We start from the raw sequence: 26,330 nt of genomic DNA, 5'->3' as shown, positions 1-26,330 counted from the left end.
AAACCGAAAATGATGTGGCATGCATTATTATGCAAGCATGCTCGCCAATCATTCAACGGACCAGTCACGCCATGGATTAACTCCCGCTGTTCTGAAGGGCCAGGCCGGGCCAATCGCCGTCAACATGCAGTCTTTCGGGGAGGGCGACCTGCAAATTAACAACCATCTCTCGAGCAGGAGATAGTAAGAGCGAAAAAGCGGGAAACCAAAGAACTGATATTAGGAGGCAGCTGTCCGCCCACCCTTGATTCGGTAGCTAGGTCTACGTCCATCCGGGGGAACTCAATTCACCAAGCCCCTGAAGTCCATTCCCCTGAAACGTCTCCTTTTCCTCCCGTCTCTACTCTAACAATGAAAACCAACACAACCAGCGTCGTGGACGTGGACTTGGACCCGAACGAGGCTCTGAGCAAGATCATAAACAGTGGGATGCAGAAGGGAGGGCCCAAATACTTCTTTCCAACGTCAAAACTGGAAGAGGTGCTTGAGCGGAAACGCATCGAGGCCACCCTTCGGGGTGTCCGCCTACGACTCCCCGCTGAGGAACAGATTGTGTCGAAGGTCACTGAGTTTGTCACCAAGAACGCACGTCCTATCTTTGCAGGCTTGGTGATGATGGGGAAGCCGTGGCTGATCACGAGTTTCTACGTCAACGGGTTTGGTCGCGAGAATCTGCCGATACGATACACCTTTCGCAAGGATAACACATTGGACTTTGGGCTTGGCCACAGTGATGCTGGGAAGGATATCAACACCATGTTTCGCGGGGGGGGCCTAGTGTGGAAAGAGCGAGAAATTGAGGATTTTTGCAAAGATATGCAGTGGGAATTTACAGCTCCGACCTTTGCGAAGGAGAAGTTCAGGTATGAGTTCGCGGCCGGGACGGTCTTGCCATTTACAACACCCCTCGAACCGCTTGGTTCAGGGGGCTCTGCGCGGGTGGAGAAGGCCGCTATCCACAGGGACCACATAGACCTCAGCACGTTGCCTCTCTGCCAGGTGTGTCTCAGTCGTCATCTAGACATGTTACTTTTTATGCGCAGCTAAGCTAACGTTCCGGCGTACCAAAGAGATCCTCCTTGGGAGAAACGAAGCATCCCGTCATTGCACTCAAGACGTTAGAAAGCGGAACTCCCGAGGACCGGGAAAAGGACGCGGAGAAGGAGGCCCGCAACCTTGAAGCTGTGCGCAAGCTCCAAAGCGACAACCTCATAAAGGCGATTGCATACTGCCGCATTGGCAAGGCCCACTGCTTTTTATTTCCCCTGGCAGACTACGGGAACCTTTGGCTTTTCTGGGTAGCGAGAATGAAGGAAAAGGAGGAGGGCCAAAGCCACCGAGGGGACAATAACTTTCTTGTTTGGGTCTTCACACAACTTGTTGGGATTGCCGACTCACTGGTTGAGCTACATGGAGACGTTCCAAACATTCGCCACGGCGATCTGAAGCCTGAGAATATCCTCTGCTTCCAGGATGGCAGCTGCGCCGTTACCCGGAATAAGCGCAAGCCGGCAGGACCGTCCATCCGACTGGTCCTCACCGACGTCGGGATTTCAAAGAAGCACAAGGGCCCAACCAAACAACGTGACGTAACCTCGACTCTGGTATCGACTACACGATACGAACCCCCCGAAATGGAGCAGACCAGGGAAGACCACTCAAAACTGTCACGGCGTTTTGATATGTGGTCATTTGGGTGCATATTACTTGAGTTCCTAATCTGGCTGCTGTACGACATCGAAGGGCTGGTCAATTTCACCAGGGCCTTGAAGGAAGGTTTCTACGAGTCCGACAAGAAAGGCACTCATATCCATCCCATTGTCTCCCAGTGGATCGAGAACATTAAGCATGACAAGAGGAATTGCGGAAAAGGATCGCCATTCCGGGACTTGGTCTACCTCATTGAGGAAAGGCTCTTGATCGTGCAAGTCGAAAGCCTCCAATCAGAGACAGCGGAAAGCAACACAAGCCGACGGCGGAAGTTTCCAGGAACTCTGGCTCTATGCAAGTCTCCGCGGGCCACTGGCACAATTGTCAAGGGTCTTACTATTGGGCGCCGCCCTGACCCTGTCCGTGCCTCTGCCAAGGATATGAGAGATGAGCTGAAGAGGATTTTGGGGAATATAGAGCGTGAAGGATTTGAAGTCAAGAGGGCAAGTCCTTGAATGGCCGCGGGTTAGGGGCAAACGGTGAGAGGGAGATAATGAGTAAAAAGAACAAAGAAATAGGAAAAGAAAAGGTGCGTTGGGGGGGGGGGGGGGGAATGAAGCAAACTAAGACAGAAAAGAATAAAAAAACGGGAGGCAGAATACATCAAGGCATTTCATTTTCATGACATAAATACTCTACTTGAACACTCGCCTACACAATAGCATCCGTAACCACTTTTGCAACCGCGTTTTACGATCTGGTACAAGAGATGGTGTCCTAATGATAACCGCATTAGCCATGAAGCGGCAAAGCTAGGAGAATAGCGACGGCCTTACCTGGATATGCAATACGCCTCGTCCTCACAGCACCGGGCGTAGATTGCTTCAAACTTGTTCACTAGTTCCTCTGACTTTGCCCTCTGTTTTCCATCCATTAGAAGGAGCCTGGTCTCAATGAAATCCAGCATGTCGACAAACATGTCGCTGCACCTCTCATGCTGCCGGAGCCTCTCAAATTGCTAAATAACCAGACACTGGTCAGCGCAACTCCAACATTATCAACCATGATTAACCGACCAGCTACCAGTCCACCAACGAGCAAGACCAGGTAAGAAAGAACACCCACTCACCTTCCTAACCGCACTATTCTCCATCGGCGGCTTCGCCAACGCATAAAACAAATCCCCGGCCACATCCTCATCCCGCACCCTGCGCGGCGGGGACGCCTCGGCGCGGCGCTTCGAGAACTGATCAACACCATCCCAACCCTCGACGTACCACGTCACAAACTGCAGCAGCACGCAGCCCAGCGACCATGTATCGTACGACGGCGACACACACCCGCCCGGGATCTCACACTCGGGTGGCCGGTACGTCTGCGTCTGCCCGATGCTGTCCGCCCGCACGCGGGATACGCTCGTCTTGCGGTGGTAGTCGGTGAGGCCGAAGTCGGAGATCTTGAGCGTGCCGCGGTTGTTGTTGTTGTTGGTGGTGTTGTCGGTGTCGGTGTTGTCGGTGTCGGTGTTGTCGTTGCGGAACCAGAGGATGTTTTCTGGTTTGATGTCGCCGTGTCGGCCTTCGGTGCGTTCGTCGGTTGTGGAAGAAGGGCCGGGATGGTGGATTAGGTGTAGGCCCTGGGAAATTCCCATGCTCTCACGGGCAATCCACTTGGCGAGGTCGTAGCTGCGCGGTTGGTTGTGGATGTCGGGGAGGTGGTTCTGCCAAAGGTCTGCCAGGTTGCCGCCGTCGGCCCAGGGGAAGACCAGATGGTACTGGCTGGCGTATTCGAACGTGCACAGGAGTTGAACGAGGCGGTCTCGGTGTTTCTTCCCGTCGAAACGCTTCAGATTGTTGATCTCCCTTTGTATGTCGGACGGACTACAGTTCTGGTGGATGGACTTCACGGCGTGGTTGGCCTTGAGAGAAGCAAGTCGCTGTTGAGATACAAGTAAGTACTAGGTATAATCGCCAGCAGCAGGTCAAAATAGGCCACTCACACAACGATCAACTCGACAGTGGTTTCGATGAGCCGGGTGGATGTGCACCTTTTTTACCACGGAAAACCCGCCGGGCTGCTCGACAGGTTCCCATTCCTCGTTGGGCTTGGTGAAAGGTAGTATTTCTTGGGGCCTGAATCTGTAATGGGGAGGTCCTCCGGCGTTTGAAGAGTCGTCATGGTAGGCGCACAACATGTCGAAGTGCGGCGCCAACAGCTTCCACTGGTTTCTGACAAATGAGTCGCTGTCGTGCGACTTCCAACGCGAGCCCTTCTCGAAAGGTGGCGTGAAAGCTTGTATCCCATTCGTTTCGTCCGCTCCGGTGTCCTCCCTCACCATGTATGGCTGGTAGCCTCTGCAAGGGCCCACCGCAAAGGGGAGGTGATGGTCGTCGATACCCTCCTCGACTAGTTTGATAATGAAGTGACCCTTACCAATGAGTGTCAGAATGGCAAAGAGCTTTCTCCGGTCTGGAACAATGTGTGAATCAATATCATCCATGTATCCATGTTCGGCGAGCTCCTCTCGAATTGTCGCGGCACAAATGAGACTCTGGGTCTCGTCGTCAGGTAGGAATGTATCTTCCGACGAACGAGTTGTCCATTCTATGCATCGTTTCGTGGCTTTCCGAATTTTGTACTGCAAGCTTGGGGGTTCGTCGCCCCCATCATGATTGTTGCTCGCTTCAGAAGGGGCGGTGCTGATGAAGCTCGGGGCTATGCCCGACCTTGAATCGAAAGAGGAGACGGAGGATTTCGGCCCGTCTAAATGGGATTCTGTCCCCAAAAATGCCGTTGATACGGATGGATTGGTGTTAGTACTACCTCGGTGTTTTCTAACGTTTGTCCTCTTAACCATTGTGAACTCTGGGTGAAGGAGGGCGGTTGGGGTCTTGAGGAAAGTCAGGTCCAAGTTCATGTCTTTGGTTTTCGTTTGGTTCACAAACCACATCAGCCCCAATGGTGTCTTCCGACTTTCTGTGCTCTTGCACCATTGTCTTCCGTTGGTAAAGTTATTTCTGCGGTCACGGTTTAGTGGTGGCCGTGATATAACTGCCCAGTTGGGGCCAGTACACAGAAAGCCAACAAGTGTCGTATGAAGTTCAATGAAAGAATAGCTATAAAGCAATGTGATGCCGACGAGGGCCGGACAATGGGGTGAAAGATGAAGATGCTCCGATGATTACGGACTTAACATGGGATTAGCCACTTATTATAATTGGTTGCCTCCCTAGATCGCCGCTCTTCTGCCTCGAGGTCTCGCGGCGAAGACCTCGTTGTGTGGCCTGAGAAACACAACGTTCAATTGTCCTGACCATACCACACACCCCGACAGATGGCGTATATTGTCGGTCAGCCGCTCAACCCGACGCCCCGTTGAGCCTGATCAGGGCACGCTCTATATTTTGACTTTCCAACAGACTCGGTGAATTCCAAGATTCATGAAAGTCCCGGTCGAACTCAAAGACCTACCTCGCACCCCCTGACCGAGCCCTTCTGACTCAAGCCACTGCAGATACAGAGAAAGTGGTGTGTGCTTATGGCCAATCAACGCCCACTAACTCGATCTATTGAACGCCTTCACCAGGCCCATGAAGCTGGGTTCGCTGTTTTGGGAAAACTATTAGGACCCCTTGTTGGTTCTTTTTCGGCTGAAAATGTAACCCCCCTCGGTGGGTTGTCAGCCGTCGGCGGGCTGTGGGCCGTGGGCTGACTTCTGACTTTTTAGTCCTGGCATGACATTAAAGGAGGAAAGCTGTGTAAAAGGTCAAATGTTTATGCCTTTCCGCTCGAACTGTTATCTCCCAAATGTTCTTTTCACATATCCTCGATGTCGAGATCAAAGCTAAAGGCTAAAGACATGGCCGTGCCCTCTCGCACCCAGACCTCTTCCGCTTCCAACCAACCTAGCCAGATATCCCGATTTTTTCACGCCAACATGCTGAAGAGATCAAATACCGCCGGGGTGATATCGCCAACGATATCACAAAACAACCCGAACCTGCAGGTCCACAAGCTCCCCTTGAAATGTGTGAGGAGCGTCGATAGCCTGGTGGAGGCGCTGCAACAACTGACCGAGAAGCCAGGCGGCTTCAAGATTGAGGTGAGCAGGACAATTTTGCATGGTTACTTTATAGTTTAGCATCTAACACTGAAAATCCAACTTGGCCACAGATGCGACACAATTCCTACATTATCACATCGCGTCAGGAACTCAAGACTGTGAGTTGGTCCCTCAGTTTGCCCACGTATCGCACGATACACTACTGCGCTGCTGACCGTATCTGCAAATGGCTTCAGAAGGACATTTTGGCACGCATTGCGAGTCAGGAGGATATATCATCTCCCCAAGGTCCAGCTCTGCTTCGGACTCGACAAGGGATGGAAGGTCACGGGCATGCTTCCGACTTGCGTCTGGAGCAGGGGCCGACTCTCAGCAAGGGAAACACGGCGGCTATATCTTCCAAGTCATTGTGATCTGTTCGCGGGGTTTAAAGCCCCGGAAAATGCCAATTTGCCTGTTTTACGTTCGGGAGCGAGGGGTCTCCCAAAGTCTAGGTACACTCACCACCTTCACATAGAGTCCTGTGTCAAGCAACGTAATGTTAAAGGTGGTGCCCCTACAGTCAGTCTCATGATCACCGCAGTGGAGCCAACCTTAGCATAAAATGTCATTTCACCGATCAGATAGTTCGATATGAATGTCATGGTACTGGTGGCTGTTTCGATGGGGCCGGGTTGGTGAAAAGACGACGCAAAGGAGCCCTTACTCTCGTACCTGATACACAGATATACTCCGTGCGGACCCGGTGCACCGACCTTTTCTTGAATACCTACGAAGGCGGTAACAAACGAAAGGCGGAGGCCAGGCCCAGCCTGTGTTTAGACACGAGATCCAACGCTACGAATTACAGGTAGGCCAAAGGTTGTACCGCAGCGCGTGTGGAGCCAGGTTGTAGGCCTCTCTACCTTGACCGGCTGCCCGACGCCCGATGGGCTGTTTGCTTTGGATGACTGATGATTGGTTTGTTTTTGTTTTTTACGCTTCTAAATTTTCTCCCTGTGCTTGTCCCCCAGCTTCTTCCCCCTTTCACCTTTCTAACTCCTTCAAGCCAAGTCTTCCCGGGCAATCTCAACGCTGCCTTTTCTTCACCGAGGCCGTTTCACTCCCAGTCAATCGAACCAGCAATTACCACCCAGTTCTCTGACAATCCGACACCATGGATGCTTTTCGCTTCATCCAAGCGGCTGCGCCATTTGCCGAAGCCGCTCTGAAAACCGTGGAACAAGCAGCCGCCCCGGCACTGGAAAACTTGGGCGCCAGCGCAGCCGGCCTCGCTCAGGGTGCTGCTAATGCAGTTGCTCAAGCTGCTCCCTTTGCGCATGCCGCTGTGCAATCCGCCGGGGAAGCGATGGCTCCGGCTCTGAAAGTGGCAGCAGAGCAAGGTGTCCCCTTTGCGCATGGCGTTGTACAATCCGCTGGGGAAGCGATGGCTCCCGCTCTCAAGCTCGCCGCCGAGCAAGGTGTCCCTTTTGCGCACAGCGCTGTGCAATCCGCCGGGGAAGCGATGGCTCCCGCCCTCAAGATCGCCGCAGAACATGCCGCCCCATTCGCGCAATCCGCTCTACAATCTGTCGAGGGAGTAGTCGCCCCGGCCCTGCAGATCGCAGCCGAGGCCGGCGCGAATGGGTACGCCTTCGCGGCCGCGAACCCGGCCACCGTGGCCTGCGGTGCTGTGGCTCTGGGTGGCTTGGCCATCGTCGCCGCCCCAGCCATTCTCACGGGCCCGGCGCTGTCCGCCGCCGGTTTTACTCCCCTTGGTCCTGGGGCTGGTAGGTCCTTCCCATGTGATCGGGTCAAGGAGGGTGTGATGCTGACATGTCTCCTCGTTGTAGGGACGATTGCCGCGATGGTCCAGACTCCAAATGTGGTGGCGAGGGGTGTCTTCGCTACCCTGCAAAGCGCTGGCATGGGAGGTTATGGGGCGGCCGTGGTTGCTGCTGCTGGTCAGGCTGTTGGAGGTACTGTTGCCGCAGCGGGAGGGGCGGGAGCGGTTCTTTCAAACATGGTAGCTTAGGGAACTAAGGCTGGGTTTTATAAACTAGGGTCAGAGAGCAATGAAAGAATAAAGTCCGGCGAGAGGTGAATGGATGTGTGTTGTCTCCGATTAACACGGGGGATGTGATGCCGTCGGGGAGGAATACCAACAATCGCAGTGACAGGGATACAAAACAGCTGGCTGAGGGCTCTCTGACCATATGGTAGCCTCTCAAGGCTAGCACATCGTCGGTTCATATGCTATGGCTTGGTACACCAGGTCAACCACCAGGGCAACGTAGCCCTTCTATGCTGTCTACATATCTCGGCCCTACATCATGCATCACTTCAAATGATTGCTGAACATCTTGAGTGGCTCCAGATCCTTTTCTCTCTCAAGACGGCATTTTTCCATCGAAACCTAGCCTAATTGATTCGGATCCAAACCCCAGTCATGCCACCTACGGTTACCTCAGATCGGGCTGGACACAGACAAAGAAATCGCCGCAGACAACCCATCACTTTTATTCATGGCATAGAACATAGGAACTGTTGCGGTGGATATATAAACCCATGTTGGCCATAAAAGCAGCCCAGGTCCTCTATTACATGTCTACTTCCCACCTCATCATTCCCCTTACCCTTCCATTTCGATCACCACCAACAAACTTTCACCATGGCTCTTTCGCTGCTCAACCTTCCAAACGAAATACTCATTGAGATCATGTCATATATTCACTTGTCGCATGATTTCTGGAAAGTTATTCGCACGTCACGGCGCTTCTGGCAACTATTCCGGACCATTGGTCCGGCCATTATTCGGCAGCGTTTTGACGAGACCGCCTTCGGTGGCCAGATTGGATTGTGCGCGGCCGTTACAGTTTTCCGTCTGTCTTGGCTTCGCTGTGATGAGCACCCAAGAGGCTGCTCGGATCAGACTCTGTGTGCTCGCAGGCTATACGAGAGCTTCGTGGCCCAAGACGTGGCGCCCCTTTCGCCCCATGAAGTCCTTGGGTTCTTGAATCTCATGGAACTTGTGGATAAACCCATCGACTTCTACCTGGCCCAGGACTCTGGGGACAAAACCTTGAAAGCGAAGCAGTGCAACGGCTGCATATCCCTATATGTACATTCACCTGCCGCGGGTCCTCGTCCTACGACATATTCTGCATCGGCACGAAAGGTTGTCGCCGAGGCCCGCTGCCACTATTTCTTTCACGACTTGTACTATCGCACACATTATACCAGAGGCAAATTGCGTCGGAATACGAAGAGGCTGATCAGAAAAACGGCTAAGCAATTCTCCACCATGTCATGGGCAGACCTCCGCCGCCTTCTCGACAACTACTTCAGCATGATCGATAAGAGACATCACCCCTTGACGATGGTCCACAGCCGAATCGCAAGACCGGATATGGGGAACCGCGGTCATCAACCTTGTAAGTTCCCGGTTGCGTATATTCAGTTACTCGCCTGGTGAGTAACCATGCCAGTCCGATACATACATGTCCGATGGGTAGGATAAAGTTCAGTACGGGGCTGTAAATGGATGGGCGCCGATGGCTCAGTGGATGCGGAAAGGATTGCAGACTTCATTATATGATTACAATGGGACCGGAATACATGGCACAGCCTATAAAACAGTCCAACTCCGAAGTGGCTAATGATGCAGAGGCAGTATTTGCCCAGTGATAAAAACAACCGAAAGCAAGGTTCTGAATAGTCGACAGAAGAGTAAAATGTGGTGATTATTACGGGGATTCTGTCGACAATCTGGCTCCCATAACTCAGCCCAAGCCCTATCATTAGGTACCGTACCTACATATCTTGATGACTTCCCTCGCTGACATGGAAGTTACTAACCGGGCCCGCCTTTTTATTCGCACAAGCACACTCATCCACATGCCTCCAACGCCGCCAACACGTGACCATCCTAAGCCATTCGACATTCTCGGCATCTTCGTCATCCTCGTCCTCCACCCCCCCCTCGACCTCCTCTATCAACTCCGGATGCCCCTCAAAGATCTGAGCCAGCATCTTCTTGCGCCACGCCCGATCCACCCGCAGCCAGTTCTCCCGCGTCAGGGGCTCCAGGCCGTCATCATGGTGCAGGACGGTCGTGTCGAACGCCACCGCGTCGCACCCGTAGTAGAAGAGCTCCATGTACGCGATCCACGGGAACCACCAGCTCTCCTCGGGCGAGGGGCCCAGGTCCAGGATGGTCAGCTCCTGCAGCGCCATGCCCGGGCGCGTCAGCAAGAGGCCCGAGCTGCGCTCAAAGTGCCCGCCGCGGGTCTCGACGACCAGCTTGCGCAGGGCGGCGAGGTGGCTGAAGGTGGGGAGCTGGCGGTCCGCGAGGCGGACGGTGTCGGCAGCGAGATTGACCCAGCAGTATGGGGGGGAAGTCTCGCTGGGGGGTGTTTGCGGGGCGTGGGATGGGAGTAGGGAGGTTTGGGTGTAGAAGCGCTGCATGTGGGCGCGGGACTCGGTGCAGGCCGTCAGGAGAGGCGGTGGCGCCGCGGCCGCGCAGGGCCGCGGTTGGCGGCGGCTGTCGTTGGTGGTGTTGTCCTCCAATTGGCTGAAGTCGACCTCGCGCGGGTCGGCGCTCATCTCCCAGATTTGTTGGCGCAATTCCAGGGGCAGGCGCATGAAGGGGTAGAATTTAGGTGAGGCCATGGTGAGTGGGTGCGTGCAGACACAGCGGAGGAGGGGTGATGGGATTGGTTTCTACGCGGGAGTCGCGTTCTGATGCTCCTGATGCTTTTGATGCTTCCAAGGGGAAATGGACAGATTTCGGAGTGATCAAGGTGAGGAAGGTCACGAACAACCAACCGGTCAAGGAGAAAGAGGGTGGGGCTCCTGAGCAATATGTAATAATCGGAGTGTGAGTGCCGCCCCCCTCATCGGGATTGGTGTGTTAATGCTTACAGGGGTGGGAGGTACTTGGAATGGCCATGTGCCTGTTGGCGGCAATGACACCCCGTCCACGTCTCTTTCCTCCGCTGGATGTACCAGGGGAGCACAATGGACTTCCTCTGAGTGAAACATGGACGTCGTCTTCTCCTGCCGTCGTAGCAAGTGGTTAAAAACTCTTGGCAATCACCTCATCGAACCATCGTGGGCTACCGCCTTCCTCCTCGTTACCAGGGAGTGACGCAATGACACCGAGACAAAGGTACCAAGTCCCGAAACCAGTGCTAGTAACCAGGGCAGTTTGTTCCAGAGTTCCAGGTGCCAGTCCCACTGAAATAAGTGCTAGTAACGAGGGTAATTTGTCCCAGGTGCCAATGTGAAGAGGGATGACAAAAAAGCCTTCTGGCAGCGCAGATCGAACGGGACTGGAGACCAAATTAAGTGGCGTAGCAAACAACAAAGCAAACAACGGAAGCAGTCAACAGTTGTCTCACAAGTATCTGCATTCCTCCGACCGTCCAACTAATTACCGAATTAATGATACACTCAAGTTCAAACCTCCCAACCTTTCCCACGTCATCATCTCATTCCCACCATGGCCAACACGTCACCCGTGGACAACAATCAGGCCATCGTCCCTTCCGTGTCTCATCCTCCTAATCCCCCACACCCATCATCCCCACCACAACCACGACCTCCCAAACCATGACTCTTAAAGCACAAGGTTATCCTCGGCAGCATCAACAGCGGCCTGCGGCGCCGCCTCACTTGCCTCCTCAGCCTTGTCCGCCAGGTGGGCAGCGAACGCCGGCACCGCCAGCGACAGCGCCTCCCGGAACATGGTGTGGGTGCTCTCGAGGCTCTCTCGGAGCAGCGAATACCTGTACTCCAGGTCCTGGATCAGCTTGATCATAGTATTCACGATCATGTCATTCTCCTCCACGGCCCATTTGACGTGGCGCGTCGTGCCATCCTTCGACTCACCCGCCGGGGCGGAAGCTTTCTCATCACCAGCGTCACCATTTCCCTCCCTTGCCTGCAGCTCCGCGAGGGTGCGCTTGAAGATGTTGACATTCGCCGCCGCATCAGCCAGGGCGGTATCGCGCTCCTCCAGCTCCACGACCAGCCTCTTGATCCGCTCCTCCAGTCGGCGGATGATCTGCTGGCGCAGGACCAGCTCGCCCTGGGCGGCGACGACCGCGCCCTCGAGGTCGCCGATCGCCGCCGACGCATACGCCACCTCGACCAGCGACATCTGCGAGAACCGCGCGCTCTCGGCCAGGCGCGCCTTGGTGGCGGCCAGGCCTTTGGTTGCGTCCAGCAGGCCCCACCAGGCTGTCTTGCTTTGCAGGTCGAGGTCGATCCCCGCGCTGCTGATGCCTTGGGTTTGGCCTCGGATGTTTGTTGGGTCGGGGGATTCGGGCTTGGGCTTCTCGCTCTCGCTTGGGGGTGGGGGGAACATTTGCTTGAACGTGGCCAGCCGCTTTGGTTCGAACGGGGCGTGTGGCTTGTTGTTCTTGTCCTCCGGCAATGCTTGCCATTGCGTACGTATTCCCGTCACGCCCCCGTTGGGTTGGGGGTGAAGCTGTTCGGTGGTGGCTTGGCTTTTGCCATTTCCATTTGCCTGCGCCGTCGGCGCTTTGGCAAATCCGTTCTCGGAGAGTGGTGGCACGGACGTTCCATTGCTCTGGTGCACCCTTGTTAGTCTGGGGAGGATGTGGCGGCCCGAGGTTGAGCCAGTGTGCTGTGTGGCTTCTATCAAGGGAATGATGAGTGTTCAACTTACCACGGGGGAGACGCAGCTGCGGTAGGTTGAGTTGGGGGAGACGCAGCTTTGGGGGGTTGAGTGGTCTATGTTAAAGTCGTCAAGAGTAAGTGGGAGACCACTTTGGGTGGTGGGCGAAAACTCCATGTTGCTGCGTTGGGCTGAGCCTCCGGGTGTTGTCATAGCGTGTGTTGAAATGGATGGCAATTGTATTGAAAATATATGTCGAGTCGAGTTAGGATCACAAGAATGTGTGTGATTCTGGAATTAATACTCTGACGTTGACAAGAGTTGGGATGAGCAGAAGAGAGTTGGGAAAACCGAAAAGCAGAAGATGGGTGAATACCAAAGTATCAACACACGCACCTACCACGTCAGTTGGCGACACGATCCACAGCACCCAATCTCCTGCCGTCTGTAAGTTTCTAAAGATGCAGGAGCATTGCATGCATTGGTGGAGCGCAGATGCTGATTAAGGCCCAGAAGGACTTTCTATGCTGCTCACCGCTCTGATGAGGCCGTCTTGTCGAGTGTCGCTTGCCAATCTTGATTCTCGCATCCCGCATGCTCGCCTTTGCTCGGCAAGTCCTGCTATGCATCTTGGGAGTATAATAATTGAAACGGAGTGTGGCCTCTGGGCACGCCCGCAAACGCACACCATTACCCAGATATGGCTGGTGATTTCACGGTTGTTCTGCCACAGGGAAGAGATTCGTAACCACAACCACAGTCCTACGAGTGCAACAAAAGAAATATCCCAAATTCTATGCCCGTAACCCCTTGAAATGACGTTGAGGTCCTGATTAATCAATCAATACACACATACCGCAATAAAAACATACCGCCCAATGGAGAATGTAATGGAGGAGCAGAAAAATGAAACTCCTACCCCCTAGCCACCAGGAGAGGCCCACGACTCAGTACTATAGGTGGTAGGCCACGGGGCAGGGCATCGAAACCTGATGTGGAATCATGGTCACTATTAAGCCCTTCCTCGGGCTTTAAGTATGCTGCCCCACAAACGCGTCCTCAAACTTGGTTATTACTGCATCCTAGTACCCGTGATGGTCTGGTCGAAGGATGCCGGGGTTCAAGCACAGCTTCTTGCCTGTTTGGGAGGCGGCACGGCCCCGCTTCGGCGCTGAGATCGGCCCCACCCCGGACCGGAAGCTCTCGTTCTGGACGTGGCCTGGAGGGTACCTTGTCTTCGGAACGTCGCCCTGACAAAAAGTTCCTCGGTCGCTGCGGCTGAACAGTGGAATCGCAATTCCACTAAACGCTTTTTCGCTTTCGCGTTCTATCAATTCTAGACCTCGCCAAGTCTGGCCAGGGGCAAGCTGAAAGCGGAGTCCATGGAGCGGCCCCGGCCCTCGGGCGCCTCGGACACAAGGCGATGGCATGACTGTGAATGTTGGTGCACAGGTCACAGAAATCAAAACTCTGTTTTCCATTGTCTGCTAACTATTACTGTAATTAAGACATTTCTGATCAACCCTGCTCGAGAGCCTGCGGACCCGCGATCTGTAGTTTCAGGGAAACTTTTGAGAGTGAAAATGTCAGGACCAGCTTTGCTTGCGATTCAGCTGGCCCTCGTGGCAGACAGGGGTACCCGATTCGGAGGAGCTGTGGAAAGGAACCGATAGCGCCGAATCCAGACCGTCCATTATCGACGGCATTAGCTTCGCCAAACCGTCTTCAACTTAGGAAAGGGTTGGCGGAGCGTTTCCTCCTGATGGCTTCAGGTAGGCCTAGACCGTTGGTGAATGCATTTTATATTCTTGGGAGTCCACACCCTCTCCTCCGGCTCGCGTTCTCGTGGGATACTCTTCAAGTCTCACCACTAGTCATTCCTTTCAGCAGCCTTTCTTGAGGAGTGTCCACTCTTTTATCACATTTTGGTAAAGCATCCATCACGCCACTTCCCTTCATAACGCCGTCAAAATGAAGGTGCAACTTCTCCGGTTGTGGAGTCTGGGGTTGCTAGCCATCGGTGGAGCCGCGGCAGACACTTCGTGCGTCGACTGCGAAGCCACTCTTGTTGCCAACTCGGACTGGTCCAACGGCGTGCTCGCCGAGGGGAACTACTACCAGCCGGCTAAGACAGGAAACTGGCTGCTTGGTAGGAGCAGCGGCGGCGAAGGCCCACTCGAGCTTCGAAACGACCCAACCAATGGCCACTACGTGTGGAATTTCTGGTACGTTGCAATTGGGGCTTTTGCATCTCTGTGGCATCCATCTGCTCGGAGCCAAGCTGAATCTAGAGTCAACGACCGAGAACTGCAACTGACATTGCCGATGAAGCCCCAAGGGACACAGCGGATATTGCCGGGTCTACATGGCCCAGGTCATCACTGTCCAAGCCGGTGTGACCTACGATTTCTCGTTCCAATACGCGATGGATGGCGTGCGTGCTTCGGCGAACACGATTGAGATGACCGTGGCAACCTACCCCCAAAGAACCACTGTCTTCAACCAGTTCACCTATTCTGGCAATACCAACGGATGGGCGACATTCAACACCAACACTTGGACGCCCGCCGCCTCGGGCGACATTGTGTTGACGCTTACCTGGTAGGTGTCGGAAACCTTGTTCTTCGTGTTTCGATGGACTGACACAGAAAAACACGAACCAGGCGCAACGACCCCAACGATGCCACGGTCAGGATCAAGAGTGCCGCTATGTCTGCCGTTGAATGCCGCAACCCCGAATCCACCAAGACGTGCTCGGCTGAGCCGGAACCGGTCACAACCACGACTGTCTCTACGTCGAGCCCTGATCCGGAGCCCACCACCACCAGCACCGAAGAAACCACCACCAGTGCCGAGCCGGAGCCTACCACCACCACCACTGAGGAAACCACCACGAGCGCTGAACCGGAACCGACCGTCACTGCCACCGAGACTACTTCCACCGAGACCACTACCACCGAGACCACGTCCACCGCATCCCCGATCAAGGGTTGGTAAGTACACTTGAGAGCCCTCTCGTTCTTATGAGCGATGAGCTGATAATGTCTTTCCTAGCGGCAAACGGAGGAGAAGACGCAACCTTTAACGCCTCCGGAACTGGATGATTTGACCTCCCCCCGGCCTGTAACTTTCCTAGCTCGCACCCTCGGCCAATTCTGTCAGTCTAAGCCACCGCTGTACACGCCACAACCCCGAGACAGTCTCATGGTGCCAATGTGATGGGTAAACTGGAAATGCCGGGTAGGGATGGTGGTGTAAATCGCCGATGTCAGATTTGTTGTGCTTGGCCCCGGCTACTGTATCCGTGACCTGGTCGAAGTCAAGCACGCCCTTTACCCAGAAGAAAATGCATCTCTGACGTCGCCAGTCTCCTGAGTCGCTGACACCATTCATCCTGTCCTCGTGTAACATGTGGGGGCCGTGCTATAGTGGTATTGGTACCCGGGTACTATTGGGTGTCCGGCCCACTCGGGAAATGAGCGAAAACTCGTCTCATGCTGCCAACCAACGAGCCAACTGGAAGTTAGCGAGTGTTTACGGGGCCGTTTTCGTCTGGCTTGGAGAGCAGTGCTGTGGCGTGGAAGTGTCACCGTACTAGCAGCTTGGCCAAATCGAGCTTGCGTCAGCCTTTCTAGTTCGTGGCGGTGAATGTCTGGTGAGGAAGGTTGCATGTTTCTCACCTGGCTTCCTGGCGCGTTTGAGTGGCGCGACGCGGGGATGCCAAGCATACCAAGCAAAGCCGCGAAGCCGAGATCGACAAGGTCAAACTGGGCAAGCCGATCCTTCCGCAGGAGTGATATTTTTAAATGACATCAACCGTAACTGGCAGTCATTGGGGGCCGTTTGTTGGCTGATGGAGGATGGGGCAAGTCAACTGCACTGCCTGTTAAACCCACTGCCCAGCCTCTGCGGCCCTCTCGGCATTCGTCACTTGGGATTCTCCAAAATATTTACTGTGTACGGGCATGTATATGGATTCGTACATAGTTATAACTAAACACCTTTCCTATTCCTTATCAACCCCTTCCGCTCCACCTCTACCACCAACCCCAGCAAACCACCACAACAATCATTCCACCCCACCAACATTGACCACAACCAACCCACCACCATGTCCCCCCGAACGCTGCTCACCACCCTCCTGGCCGCCGCCAGCGCCAGCGTACACGGCGCCTCCATCCTCAGCTGCGCGGACGTCGACTGCCCCATCACCGAGGGCACGACCTCGGCGACCTGCACCATCGCCGACCGCACCTTCAACGCCGTCGGCCTGACCAGCCTCGACACGGGCGGCAACGACCGGCTGCGCGGGCTGTCGTGGGTGAAAGCGGTCGGCGCGCAGGACCACCCCGAGAACACCACGCGCGTGTTTGATGAGAGCTTCTACCTGGGCACGCGGGATGATTTTGATTTTGAGGATACGGGGGCGTGCGCGGTGTTTTTTACGCAGGTGTCGGGGATGGTGAGGTTTGGGGAGGGGGATCAGGGGATTGCGCAGGGGACGTGTGGTGACGCGCTGGGGGATGCGTGCGTGAGCGCGTTGACGGAGAGGGCGAGGAAGGTGGATTTGGCGGGGTTGAGGGGCCGGCGCGCGTGTGATAGGTTGAAGCAGGATTTTGAGGATAATTTGGATTCGGCTTGTTCTCGCTTTGCGATGGGCGCTCAGTGGACGGGGGTTGAGGCGAAGCGTATGGGACCCCTTTTTTTGCCCCTTTTTCTTTTGATGTTACAGACCGCGAAAGCTGACATACTTGGCAGCTATTACTGGTGACGGCGCCCCTGAGGAGATCGAGGACCGGCAGAACCGCACTACCAACTGCTGGCCGGTTCTCCCCAAGACCGACGACCTGACGCTGGTCCAGTCCGTCATGACCCTTGTGAGCTTTTGCTTATTCCCCTTCCTCCCCCTTTCCCCCTTCCCCCGATGATACTGACTTCGTGAAAAGGGCGACTTCGATGCTGCGTTGGTGGTCGACAGGTTCTTCAGCATCACCCCCATCCTGACGGTCTTCTTCCCCGAGAACGACAATGACTCGGACGGCGACGACACCGACTCTGACAACTTGGTCACCCAGACCGTCGCGCAGCTGACGTGCATCAAAGCCATCGACATGACCACCGCTAGCAACGCGACGCAGAGCCCGGGCGGCAACGAGAACGGCAACGGCGGCAACGGCGGCAACGGTGATGGTGGCAACGCCGCTGGCCGGATGGTTGCGAGCGGCTCGCTTACTGCGTTTGGTGGCCTGTTGGCGGCGGCCTTGGTGCTGCTGGCCTAGAGTCCGGTTGTGAGACAGATTTTGAAAATGGCGATGTTTCGTAGTTAAGGAGGCAGCTGTGGAAATAATGGAAGTACAAGGTGGATTGGTGTATGTATACAAGGGTTGTAGCGGGGTCGATATCAAACCTTGAAGGAGCTGGATGGGGCGATGCGTGTTAATGTCATGTCTATTGATTAGCTACATGTAGGTTGCGGAGATGTCAGAGACGTGCCCGAAAAGTTTAATTTCGACTTTGAATTGTGATTCAATGACCGCTTCTTGCAACCATTCCGACTTAAACAGGTGCTTGTTTTGGTACGGGCGTCGAGTATTTGGACACCATGGATGGAGTGACTTTCTCCTTCCTGTTATCACAACTTGGTTAAGGGATCCCTAACTTCTTGAGTCAACAAGATTTCGATTAGATTTCGAACAGAGATTTAAGACCAAATGATGTCAAGGAAGCTTGACTAAATCATCTGATGTTGTCTGGGCCGCAGTGTTAAAATTTCGGATGTTTCCAACAGGATGAAGTGCTGGGATGACCTGGCACGCGACACAACGCCTCATGGGGAACAGCGGGAACCCCACTGATATCAGACAAGCTAGACTGAAATAGGCAGTCCGCCGTGGACGGGAATTGAAACCCGGAGTTTCCCTCCTGAGCCCACGGCGGCGCCTCAACCATCCGCTTCCATCGGCATCAACACCAGCAAAACTTAAGCCACCCACGAAACACCTACAAACATGGAGTACAAACCCCAACCCCCTTCCCCTCTCGGCCCCCGAATCCAACCCCGTGTCATAATCCACGGCGGCGCCGGCAACATCACCCCCGCGACCCTAACCCCCGAGCGCTACGCCGAGTTCCGCACCGCCCTCCTCACCATCGTACGTCCCCCTTAAACCTCACTTCACTCATCCCCCCTCCCAAAAACCTACCTAACCACCCCCCCAGATCTCCCACGCCCACAGCTACATGACCACCCCCCTCCCCCACCCCCCCTCAAAACCCACAACCACCACCACCACCCCCCACCCCCCCTCAACCCTCCCCCCCTCCCTCGCCGTAGCCACCCACGCCGTCACCCTCCTCGAAGACAACCCGCTCTTCAACGCCGGCCTTGGCGCCGTCTTCACCCGCGACGGCATACACGAGCTCGAAGCCTCCGTGATGGTCTCCCGGGGCCACGCCAAGCGCGGCGTGGGGTTGTCCGGCCTGCGGCGCGTGCGCAACCCCGTGCGGCTGGCGCGGGAGGTGTTGGAGAGGGGGGAGCGGGATTTGAAGGGGTTGGGGCTGGGGGAGGGGTTGGATGTGCCGAGTGCGCAGGGGCATACGCATTTACATGGCGCGGCGGCGGAGCAGTTGGCGGAGGGGTATGGGTTGGTGATGGTGGAGGAGGGGTATTTTTGGACGAGGAGAAGGTGGGAGGAGCATGTGAGGGGGTTGGAGAGGGAGAGGGAGGGGGGTGGGTTGGGGACGTGGTGTAGGGAGGAGTATGTACCCCAGGGGACGGTGGGCGCGGTGGCGGTGGATGAGGAGGGTGTTGTGTGTGTTGCTACGAGTACGGGGGGGCTGACGAACAAGGTGACGGGGAGGATTGGGGACACGCCTACCGTCGGGGCTGGGTTTTGGGCCGAGGAGTGGGTTGAGAGTGCTGGTGGTTCGGGTGCTGGATGGGCGAGGCCTGGTCCGGCGGTGGTGTTGTCAGGGGCTTTGAAGGGGATCATGGCCGAGTGCTTCCCCGTTCCATGGATGTACACCCCATTGGCGCCCGCTCAGGGCGGCCTGACGAGGACTCGCTCGGTTGCTGTCTCTGGGACTGGCAATGGCGACTCATTTCTCCGGACAGCAGCCGCCAGAACCGTGGGCTCGATTGCGCGCTTCGTCGGGGACACTTCCGCAGCAGCGGTCACCAAAGTTACTGGGCCAGGCGGTGAGCTCCAAAACAGCGCTGGAAATCGGTGGGGCAAGACGGGTGAAGGTGAGGGCGGCATGATCGGCATCGAGTGTATCGTCGTAAAGGACGCCGAGGGCCGCGTGGTCGAGACCCGTTCCGAGCTCCTCCAGGATTATAATTGTGGGGGCATGTTTCGGGCTTGGGTTGACGAGCGCGGGGTCGCGTTCGCTCGAGTATTCAGGGACGACGAGGAGGTGCCTGATGGGTACGTTGGTGAAGGCAAGCCGGAGAACCCGCGCACGTGGTACGGGGAGAAACTAGGTTAGCCTTGTGCCAGATGAGTAAATGAATGAATAAATCGCCCCTGTCCCTGTGTATAGATCGCTTCTGCCTTGAAGATGGATATTATTTTGCAGATGTTTTCCGCTGGCTGGGGCCTTCCACTCGCCCGTGGCAAAGCGTCACCGACCGGTTCTATGTTACAGCGAACGCCGCCACCGATATGCTAACCGTCATAAATGCATAAATACACGTCCGGGCCCTGTCGAGAGGTCGGAGAAGAGTTGGGTGTGTCGAAAAGCCGTCACTTGTGATCCAAGGTCGTTGTCATTCTAAGCAAGCATCTGTTCGCCCGACGGCGGTGGTTGCGGGGCCTTCAAATAGTCAGTACTGCCCAATACATCAAGACTGTCATGTCGACTTACCTCCAGCTTTGTGCTGCCCGCAAACATCTTCTGGAACCCGATACCGACGCCTTCGATGACGGCCAACAGGATGGCGCAGCTGATGGCGCCGTTCCTCGCCGCCTTGTACCCGCCTCGAATCGCGAGCGAGCCACCTGTGAAGAACCCAGCAATCTGCATCGTGTTAGTGCCGGTTTCGTACGATCGGTGCCGAGGCGACATACAATAGCGTTGTACCTGTCATCTGGTTAGCTCATTGCAATATTTAATGAGTTCCTGGGCTGCCGCTGGCTCGCACAAGCCAGTGACCGCCCGGAACCCAGGAGAAAGGGCTGGGTGAACATACGCATCTTCCTTTTTCCTGACACCCTTGACTGCGCAGTCGAATGTGCTGAACAGACCACCCCAAACGCCGAAGTTGCCTCCCAATACCGGGGCGCGCATCTTGATTGCTGTGATGGCGCCTAGCCGGCGCTCGCCATAAGGGCTGTTCCGGAAACCTTTGACACCGTGCCAGATCGTCCCGCCGACAGCCTAGTACGAGATGTTAGTTAGCTAAGAGTCTGGGTGGCGGGGTTCGGAACCGGGCGACGGCGGCCTCGGGTTCTCGGTTGCGTCGCCAGGAGAGGTCGGAGGTCGGGGCACTGTTGGGATACGTACACCCATACAGAAAGCACCGCCGAAATCATTGAGGATAACCCAAGGGCAGGGGTCTCGTGTGTGATCCATTATGGCGCGTGGTTAGAAGACTTCGGTGGAAGGAGGAAAGTCGGGTTGCGCCCAGCGCGTGGGGGTATTCTGAAAATCGACGTCGAGGACGATGTCGAAGTTGGTTTCTGGCCGATGGTTCCCGTCGTCGGTGGGCTCTGGCGGGGGCGTTTATCGTTGATGGATGAGCAAAGTCGTCGTTATCGGGGTGGTGTCTGCAAACTCGGCTTCGATGATCTCAGAAGCCGAAGAAAATTGTTCGGCAGGGGTGGGCGCACAGACCATAACCGGAGGGCGGGGCTAAGGAGTAAATGCCTTCCGAATCTGGACCAGTGCCAGTGTGAATAGCGGTCCAATTTCCCAACCGAGCAATGGAGGGCCGCGTGGCGCAAGCTTCCTCACCGGCACACCACAACGGCCAAGAGCAAGACAATGCCAATGGCATACGGCTTGCCTGCAATACCCGCCGGACATGGTCAACAATAAGCAGCCATTTGTAGGGAGACTCGTCGCACCTAATCTGATGAAATACGAAAAAGAGGCCTGCCGAGAAAAATACTGCAACCCTAGCCGTCGACGCTACGCCTGAAGGCATCCAGCCTGGGTACCATAAAGTCTGGCAGGCAGTCCAAATAACTAATGCCCAGGAGATGACCATTCACTACATGTCCTGGAAGGTACCGTTATGAAGACTAAGGTTGCTAGAAACTCGATGGTCCTCAACACCACTTCTGTGGGGAACTGTTGTAAGCCTGGCAAAGGGTTGGAGTATGGTACAAAGTCTTGAGCCACTGCCCGCTACGAAACTGGCAAAAAAACAAAATAAAAATACATACATCTGTGATACATGCCTAGGTATATACCATACCGTAACATACCATTGGCACGCCATGAGAGCCAGAGGTGCTTTATTTTAGAGCTGCTCTTTTGCGTCTTGCGATCCTCCGGTTCTATAAAAGTCGTCCATTAGACCAATTCTGTTCTCTATAATCCCTTTGCTGGTTGCCAGTTTCAGTCACTTCGATAACGCCAATTCCCGCACCTCGCTGTCAAATATTACAACTGTACGAATACAATACACGATGTGATCTGCAGTGCGTCTGCCAAGTGCCGACCGATTGTCGGAGTTCAAGAATCCGATTTCGCAAAAAGACCGACAATCAGCGAAACCCCGATCTGGCCCATTATCTGGGTGAAGAACACCCCTAAAGTCTAGCTTCTCTGCCCTTGCAATTGTGCATTTCAGGAGACGAGTGACTCTTGATAATGGTATCTCTGCCAGTTTAGAAGACCTTTTCTCGGCTTTCCCTCACCGAACCGAGCGTCAAAGCCTTTGGATGCCTTCGGCGTACTTCGGATCGGTGACTACCTGCGCTGCCGCAAGCCGCTCTTCTTGGTATAAACTCACCGGCACTGCTGCACCAGCGCAGGGATGGTCTGCAGCGTCCTTCTCTCCGCGACCACGCGATCCTACCAGCCATTCCAGTACCCGCCAAGAAGGGACCGACCTTCGACCCCTGGTGCCTTGTGACCATCCACGCGTGAATTCCAGCAGTGGCTTTGTCTAGGATGCTTCGTGGCGTCCGTTCTGTCGCCGATTCGGCAGCCGCTGCCAATGAGGTATATGAACAGCAACAGCCTCGCCGCGCAAATGCCCTGCTGTTCTCCGTGTCGATCCGTTCTGGAGAACCCACCGTGTCACCTCTCCTGTCTGTTTGTTATCTTGATCCTGTAAAAGCGGTGAGATGCCTCCGTCCTTCTTTTTTCGACCTGTGCGCCCCAGAATCTGAGAGTGTTTGCAATGGCGCATGCTGCCCCTGATCTCGCGTCATGTCTCGGTTCCGGTGATATGTCGCGCAAAGAGGGAGATTTCGGAGCACCAGGCGAGCCTGAGGTACAAAACCAAGACCCTCCCAACCACGCACGTCTTATCCCGCAGAATTTTGTTTGGCGTCTTGCTCCTCGGCCTACCAGCTCAACGAGCTCAGCAGACGACGTCGTGGACGGCGACATGGCGGTGGGTGTGCCTGTGCTCCGGGAGCGGTTCGATCCATGGCGCCACGACCCGCTGGAAGAAGAGCTTGATGGGCAGGAGGAACGCTGTAAAGGATGCAGCAAGATCTCCAAAACCAGGGCCGCGGCTGCTGTGCAGCCACCCCACGATCCCCCGCCTGGTAAGTTGTCGTCTGTTTCCCTCACGTGTGCCTCCGCATCTCGATCGGGCCATTCCCATGACACTCCTACCACAAACCCCCACCTGAGCGGCGCGATCCGTCCCGGCTTGATGGTACCGGAAGAAAAGCCGGATGCAGCAAGACTGTGTGCGACACTGGGGTCAAGGCTGCGTGCTCCGTGGGGTGCTATTCGCGGGCCCGGAGCCCTCTTTTTAGTGGAGTTTCCCAGCACTAAGCCTTGAAACGTGGGGAAGGCAACCCTTGCAAGGGCGTGTTCTGGGCTCCGAATCAGCGCGGGGCTTGGGCTGGCACGCCGCATTGCAACGCTTCCCAAAAATGGCGTCAGCAGCGGTCTGATGAGGATGGTCCAACTCACATCAACCTCTTCTTCGAGGCCACGACGGATACAAAAACGCTACTTGTTGCTCTCAATTCGTTGCTAACAGTCGCGCTCTCGCCAGAAACGACTCCGACAATGCCGAGCCTGCAGGGCCGCGAGCTCGACGATGGCTGCCCCGACACCGCTCCCGACCAACTTCAGGAACTCCGCCACGACGGTTCCGTTCTCGCCATAGCCGTCTCCGATAAATACATTTTCGCGGGCACTACCAAAGGCGAGATCACCATTTGGTCGCTCGGCACCTACCAGCTTGTCCAGACCCTCCAAGCCCACAAACGAAGCGTCCTGTGTCTGCTCCTCTCCGAAGACAACAAATACCTGTTCTCGAGCGCCTGCGAACCCATCATTGGCGTTTGGTGCCCCAAGACCTTTACTCGACTTTACGAGATCTACAGCACATATGATGTCGGCGACGTCTTCAGCGTCGCCTATTCGCCCCAGCGCGAGACACTCTATCTCGGGACACAGACGCAGGACATACAATGGATCAATTTGAAGGACCAGTCGAGGAAAGTGCCACACGACTGTGCGAACCACCCGGACAAGCGACAACACCGCTTTTTCGATTCGCGCGCTGTCGGAGGGACGTCCACACCTCGGCGGATGGAAGACCACTACACGCTCATACCGAAGGCGACAACGGTGCTGGAGATCGACTCAGGTGCGATTCGGCAATACGCACACTACGGTTGGATATTCTGCATGCTGATAGCCAAGGGGCCTACCGTGCTTGGTGACCCGGATGAGGAGGTGCTGGTGACGGGTGGTGGAGACGGCACAATCAAGCTGTGGAGGTTGTCCGACGAGGGTCCCGACCACGACGATGGCGTTCTGGGAGATATAGAGGAGCTTATGACCCTAGGCGATGACGACAGCGAGTCTGTCATGTCCATGGCCGTGGACGGGTCTTTCCTCTACGCCGGCAAGCTGCAGGGCATCATTGAGCTGTGGGACCTCGATACGAAGCAGAAGCTGCGGGTCATCAAGGCCCACAATGGGAATGTCAACACTCTTAGGATGAGTTTTGGCCTGTTGTGGAGTGGGGCCACAGGAGGGTCAGCTTCGGTAAGCGCTTTCCTCAGTATCCGGTAGCCGTCAACTAATGCGTGAATAGAAACACAGCACAGTACATTATGGCAGGGACAAGAACGGCCTGTCCCAAAATATCAGCCAGAAGTACCAATGCCTCAACCGGTGGAAAGCCCACGACGCCAAGATCTTGTCTTCGGCGGTTGCAACCCATCAGAACGATCAGTTGTTCATCACCGGAGCCAACGACAACACAGTCCGCGTCTGGCGCGTTAACGGCATGCCGACACAGACGGAAGAGGAAGTCGACGGATCCGAAAACATGATGATCACATCCCTCCGCGAGTTTGTCTCGTACAAAACCATCTCGTCGCGCCCCGAGTTCACCGAGGATTGCCGCAAGGGGGCAACCTATCTCGGCTCCCTCTTCAAGCGACTAGGCGCCGAGGTAGAGATGCTGAGCACCGGCGGATTGCACAACCCTATCGTCTGCGCCAAGTTCAGCGGTAAACTAGAGCCATCGGAGAAGCGAAAACGGATTCTGTTCTACGGCCACTATGACGTCGTCCCGGCGGATATGAAGGGGGACAACTGGCAGACCGATCCCTTCAAGTTGGAGGGCCGTGACGGGTACCTCTACGGCCGCGGCGTCAGCGATAACAAGGGCCCCATCATCGCCGCCATCTATGCGGTCTCCGACCTCCTCCAAGCCAAGGTTCTCGACTCGGACATCATCTTTGTTATTGAAGGCGAAGAAGAGTCCGGCTCGCGCGGTTTCCAAGACACGATCCAGGCGCACAAAGACCTGATCGGCCACATCGACTACGTGCTCCTGGCCAACAGCTACTGGCTCGACGATGAAGTGCCCTGTCTTACTTACGGCCTCCGCGGCGTTCTCCATGCAACCATCTGCGTAGACTCCAAGCACCCGGACCTCCACTCGGGCGTCGACGGCAGCAACCTCCTTTCTGAGCCGCTAACCGACCTCACCCTTCTCCTCAGCAAACTGAAGGACTCGAAGAACCACGTCAAAATCCCCGGCTTCTACGACGGCATCCTCCCCCTAACCGACGAGGAAGACCAACGGTACGACGACATCGCGGGCATTCTCATCCGTCGCAACCCGTCGCATGGGCCGATCGAGGCGCTCAAGCGCAGTCTGATGGCGCGCTGGCGCGAGCCCAACCTGACCATCCACCGATACAACGTTTCGGGCCCCGACGGCAGCCTGATCAGCAGCCACGCGACGGCCAACGTCAGCGTGCGTCTGGTGCCGGGCCAGGAGGTCGAGGACGTCATCACCGCCCTGCGTGGCTACCTCCACGACCAGTACAGCACCTTCGATAGCGACAACACCCTCACCATCCGCATCGATAACAAGGCGGAGCCGTGGCTCGGCGTGCCCGGGAACTACATCTTCCGCACGCTCGAGGAGGCCGTCATGCGTGCTTGGGGCGGTGTTTCTGGTGCTGAGGGTGCCGCTGTGGCGCTGCCGGCGAATGCCACGGATGGGGAGGACAAGCCTAAGGCCCGGAAGCCGCTGTATATCCGTGAGGGGGGTTCCATTCCGCCGATTCGGTACCTGGAGAAGGAGTTCAACGCGCCGGCGGCGCATCTGCCTTGTGGGCAGGCAACGGATGCGGCGCATTTGGATAATGAGCGGTTGAGGGTTATGAACTTGATGAAAAGCAGGGAGATTTTTAGTACGGTGTTTAGGAAGCTGTGAGCGTGCATTGTATGGTGTGGGTTGTTTTACGGGTTCGCTGTGGCTAGATGGGAGCGATAGTTATAGAGCGTGATACCCTTGTTAGGCTTCCAGTTCCCATGGCCGTGGCAGTGATA

The 26,330-nt window shown here is 55.6% G+C and overlaps 12 protein-coding genes across 12 annotated transcripts; 7 read left to right on the top strand and 5 right to left on the bottom strand.

Annotated features, from left to right (window-relative positions):
* The first annotated feature begins 74 nt into the window (after window positions 1–74).
* On the top strand, window positions 75–2,250 carry F5144DRAFT_504614 (kinase-like domain-containing protein). The gene is made up of 2 exons (XM_066786435.1): window positions 75–999; window positions 1,071–2,250. The coding sequence occupies exons 1-2, from the start codon at window positions 352–354 to the stop codon at window positions 2,163–2,165; spliced, it is 1,743 nt and encodes a 580-aa protein (XP_066645920.1). The 5' UTR covers window positions 75–351; the 3' UTR covers window positions 2,166–2,250.
* A 457-nt stretch (window positions 2,251–2,707) lies between these two features.
* Window positions 2,708–4,814, bottom strand: F5144DRAFT_525820 (kinase-like domain-containing protein; the record flags this gene model as incomplete). Its single annotated transcript, XM_066786816.1, has 3 exons — window positions 4,593–4,814; window positions 3,647–4,537; window positions 2,708–3,583 (listed from the first exon to the last, which is right to left on the bottom strand). Exons 1-3 carry the CDS (start codon window positions 4,638–4,640, stop codon window positions 2,708–2,710), a joined length of 1,815 nt encoding a protein of 604 aa, XP_066645919.1. The 5' UTR covers window positions 4,641–4,814.
* A 565-nt stretch (window positions 4,815–5,379) lies between these two features.
* F5144DRAFT_560081 (uncharacterized protein) lies at window positions 5,380–6,364 on the top strand. Its single transcript, XM_066788198.1, has 3 exons — window positions 5,380–5,749; window positions 5,821–5,868; window positions 5,947–6,364. Exons 1-3 carry the CDS (start codon window positions 5,477–5,479, stop codon window positions 6,121–6,123), a joined length of 498 nt encoding a protein of 165 aa, XP_066645918.1. The 5' UTR covers window positions 5,380–5,476; the 3' UTR covers window positions 6,124–6,364.
* Window positions 6,365–6,699: 335 nt separating this feature from the next.
* Window positions 6,700–8,026, top strand: F5144DRAFT_560079 (uncharacterized protein; the record flags this gene model as incomplete). Its single annotated transcript, XM_066788197.1, has 2 exons — window positions 6,700–7,479; window positions 7,543–8,026. Coding segments are annotated over exons 1-2 (790 nt in total), but the record flags the coding sequence as incomplete, so codon positions are not given.
* A 1,272-nt stretch (window positions 8,027–9,298) lies between these two features.
* F5144DRAFT_560078 (uncharacterized protein) lies at window positions 9,299–10,516 on the bottom strand. Its single transcript, XM_066788196.1, has one exon. It carries the CDS (start codon window positions 10,358–10,360, stop codon window positions 9,503–9,505), a length of 858 nt encoding a protein of 285 aa, XP_066645916.1. The 5' UTR covers window positions 10,361–10,516; the 3' UTR covers window positions 9,299–9,502.
* A 464-nt stretch (window positions 10,517–10,980) lies between these two features.
* Window positions 10,981–12,509, bottom strand: F5144DRAFT_640027 (uncharacterized protein; the record flags this gene model as incomplete). The annotated part of the gene is made up of 3 exons (XM_066792734.1): window positions 10,981–12,235; window positions 12,294–12,303; window positions 12,384–12,509. The coding sequence occupies 3 exons, from the start codon at window positions 12,507–12,509 to the stop codon at window positions 11,310–11,312; spliced, it is 1,062 nt and encodes a 353-aa protein (XP_066645915.1). The 3' UTR covers window positions 10,981–11,309.
* Window positions 12,510–14,211: 1,702 nt separating this feature from the next.
* Window positions 14,212–16,129, top strand: F5144DRAFT_618161 (uncharacterized protein; the record flags this gene model as incomplete). Its single annotated transcript, XM_066791910.1, has 5 exons — window positions 14,212–14,557; window positions 14,664–14,933; window positions 14,996–15,325; window positions 15,762–15,854; window positions 16,072–16,129. Exons 1-5 carry the CDS (start codon window positions 14,304–14,306, stop codon window positions 16,127–16,129), a joined length of 1,005 nt encoding a protein of 334 aa, XP_066645914.1. The 5' UTR covers window positions 14,212–14,303.
* Window positions 16,130–16,443: 314 nt separating this feature from the next.
* Window positions 16,444–17,611, top strand: F5144DRAFT_481692 (uncharacterized protein; the record flags this gene model as incomplete). Its single annotated transcript, XM_066785300.1, has 4 exons — window positions 16,444–16,863; window positions 16,954–17,020; window positions 17,091–17,209; window positions 17,279–17,611. 4 exons carry the CDS (start codon window positions 16,444–16,446, stop codon window positions 17,609–17,611), a joined length of 939 nt encoding a protein of 312 aa, XP_066645913.1.
* Window positions 17,612–18,165: 554 nt separating this feature from the next.
* On the top strand, window positions 18,166–19,963 carry F5144DRAFT_91341 (nucleophile aminohydrolase). The gene is made up of 2 exons (XM_066793557.1): window positions 18,166–18,484; window positions 18,552–19,963. The coding sequence occupies exons 1-2, from the start codon at window positions 18,341–18,343 to the stop codon at window positions 19,818–19,820; spliced, it is 1,413 nt and encodes a 470-aa protein (XP_066645912.1). The 5' UTR covers window positions 18,166–18,340; the 3' UTR covers window positions 19,821–19,963.
* Window positions 19,963–21,018, bottom strand: F5144DRAFT_91313 (Tim17/Tim22/Tim23/Pmp24 family-domain-containing protein). Its single transcript, XM_066793556.1, has 5 exons — window positions 20,838–21,018; window positions 20,524–20,711; window positions 20,402–20,414; window positions 20,199–20,351; window positions 19,963–20,147 (listed from the first exon to the last, which is right to left on the bottom strand). Exons 1-5 carry the CDS (start codon window positions 20,904–20,906, stop codon window positions 20,106–20,108), a joined length of 465 nt encoding a protein of 154 aa, XP_066645911.1. The 5' UTR covers window positions 20,907–21,018; the 3' UTR covers window positions 19,963–20,105.
* A 148-nt stretch (window positions 21,019–21,166) lies between these two features.
* F5144DRAFT_560067 (uncharacterized protein) lies at window positions 21,167–21,760 on the bottom strand. Its single transcript, XM_066788195.1, has 2 exons — window positions 21,401–21,760; window positions 21,167–21,339 (listed from the first exon to the last, which is right to left on the bottom strand). The coding sequence occupies exons 1-2, from the start codon at window positions 21,541–21,543 to the stop codon at window positions 21,186–21,188; spliced, it is 297 nt and encodes a 98-aa protein (XP_066645910.1). The 5' UTR covers window positions 21,544–21,760; the 3' UTR covers window positions 21,167–21,185.
* Window positions 21,761–23,534: 1,774 nt separating this feature from the next.
* On the top strand, window positions 23,535–26,214 carry F5144DRAFT_484348 (uncharacterized protein; the record flags this gene model as incomplete). The annotated part of the gene is made up of 2 exons (XM_066785434.1): window positions 23,535–24,524; window positions 24,574–26,214. 2 exons carry the CDS (start codon window positions 23,535–23,537, stop codon window positions 26,212–26,214), a joined length of 2,631 nt encoding a protein of 876 aa, XP_066645909.1.
* Between the last annotated feature and the right edge of the window lie 116 nt (window positions 26,215–26,330).

This window comes from Chaetomium tenue (genome assembly GCF_020726465.1).
Source record: "Chaetomium tenue strain MPI-SDFR-AT-0079 chromosome Unknown F5144scaffold_2, whole genome shotgun sequence".
Taxonomy (NCBI): domain Eukaryota; kingdom Fungi; phylum Ascomycota; class Sordariomycetes; order Sordariales; family Chaetomiaceae; genus Chaetomium; species Chaetomium tenue.
Note: the sequence above shows the minus strand (reverse complement) of the source record. Positions and strands in the feature narration are given on the sequence as shown.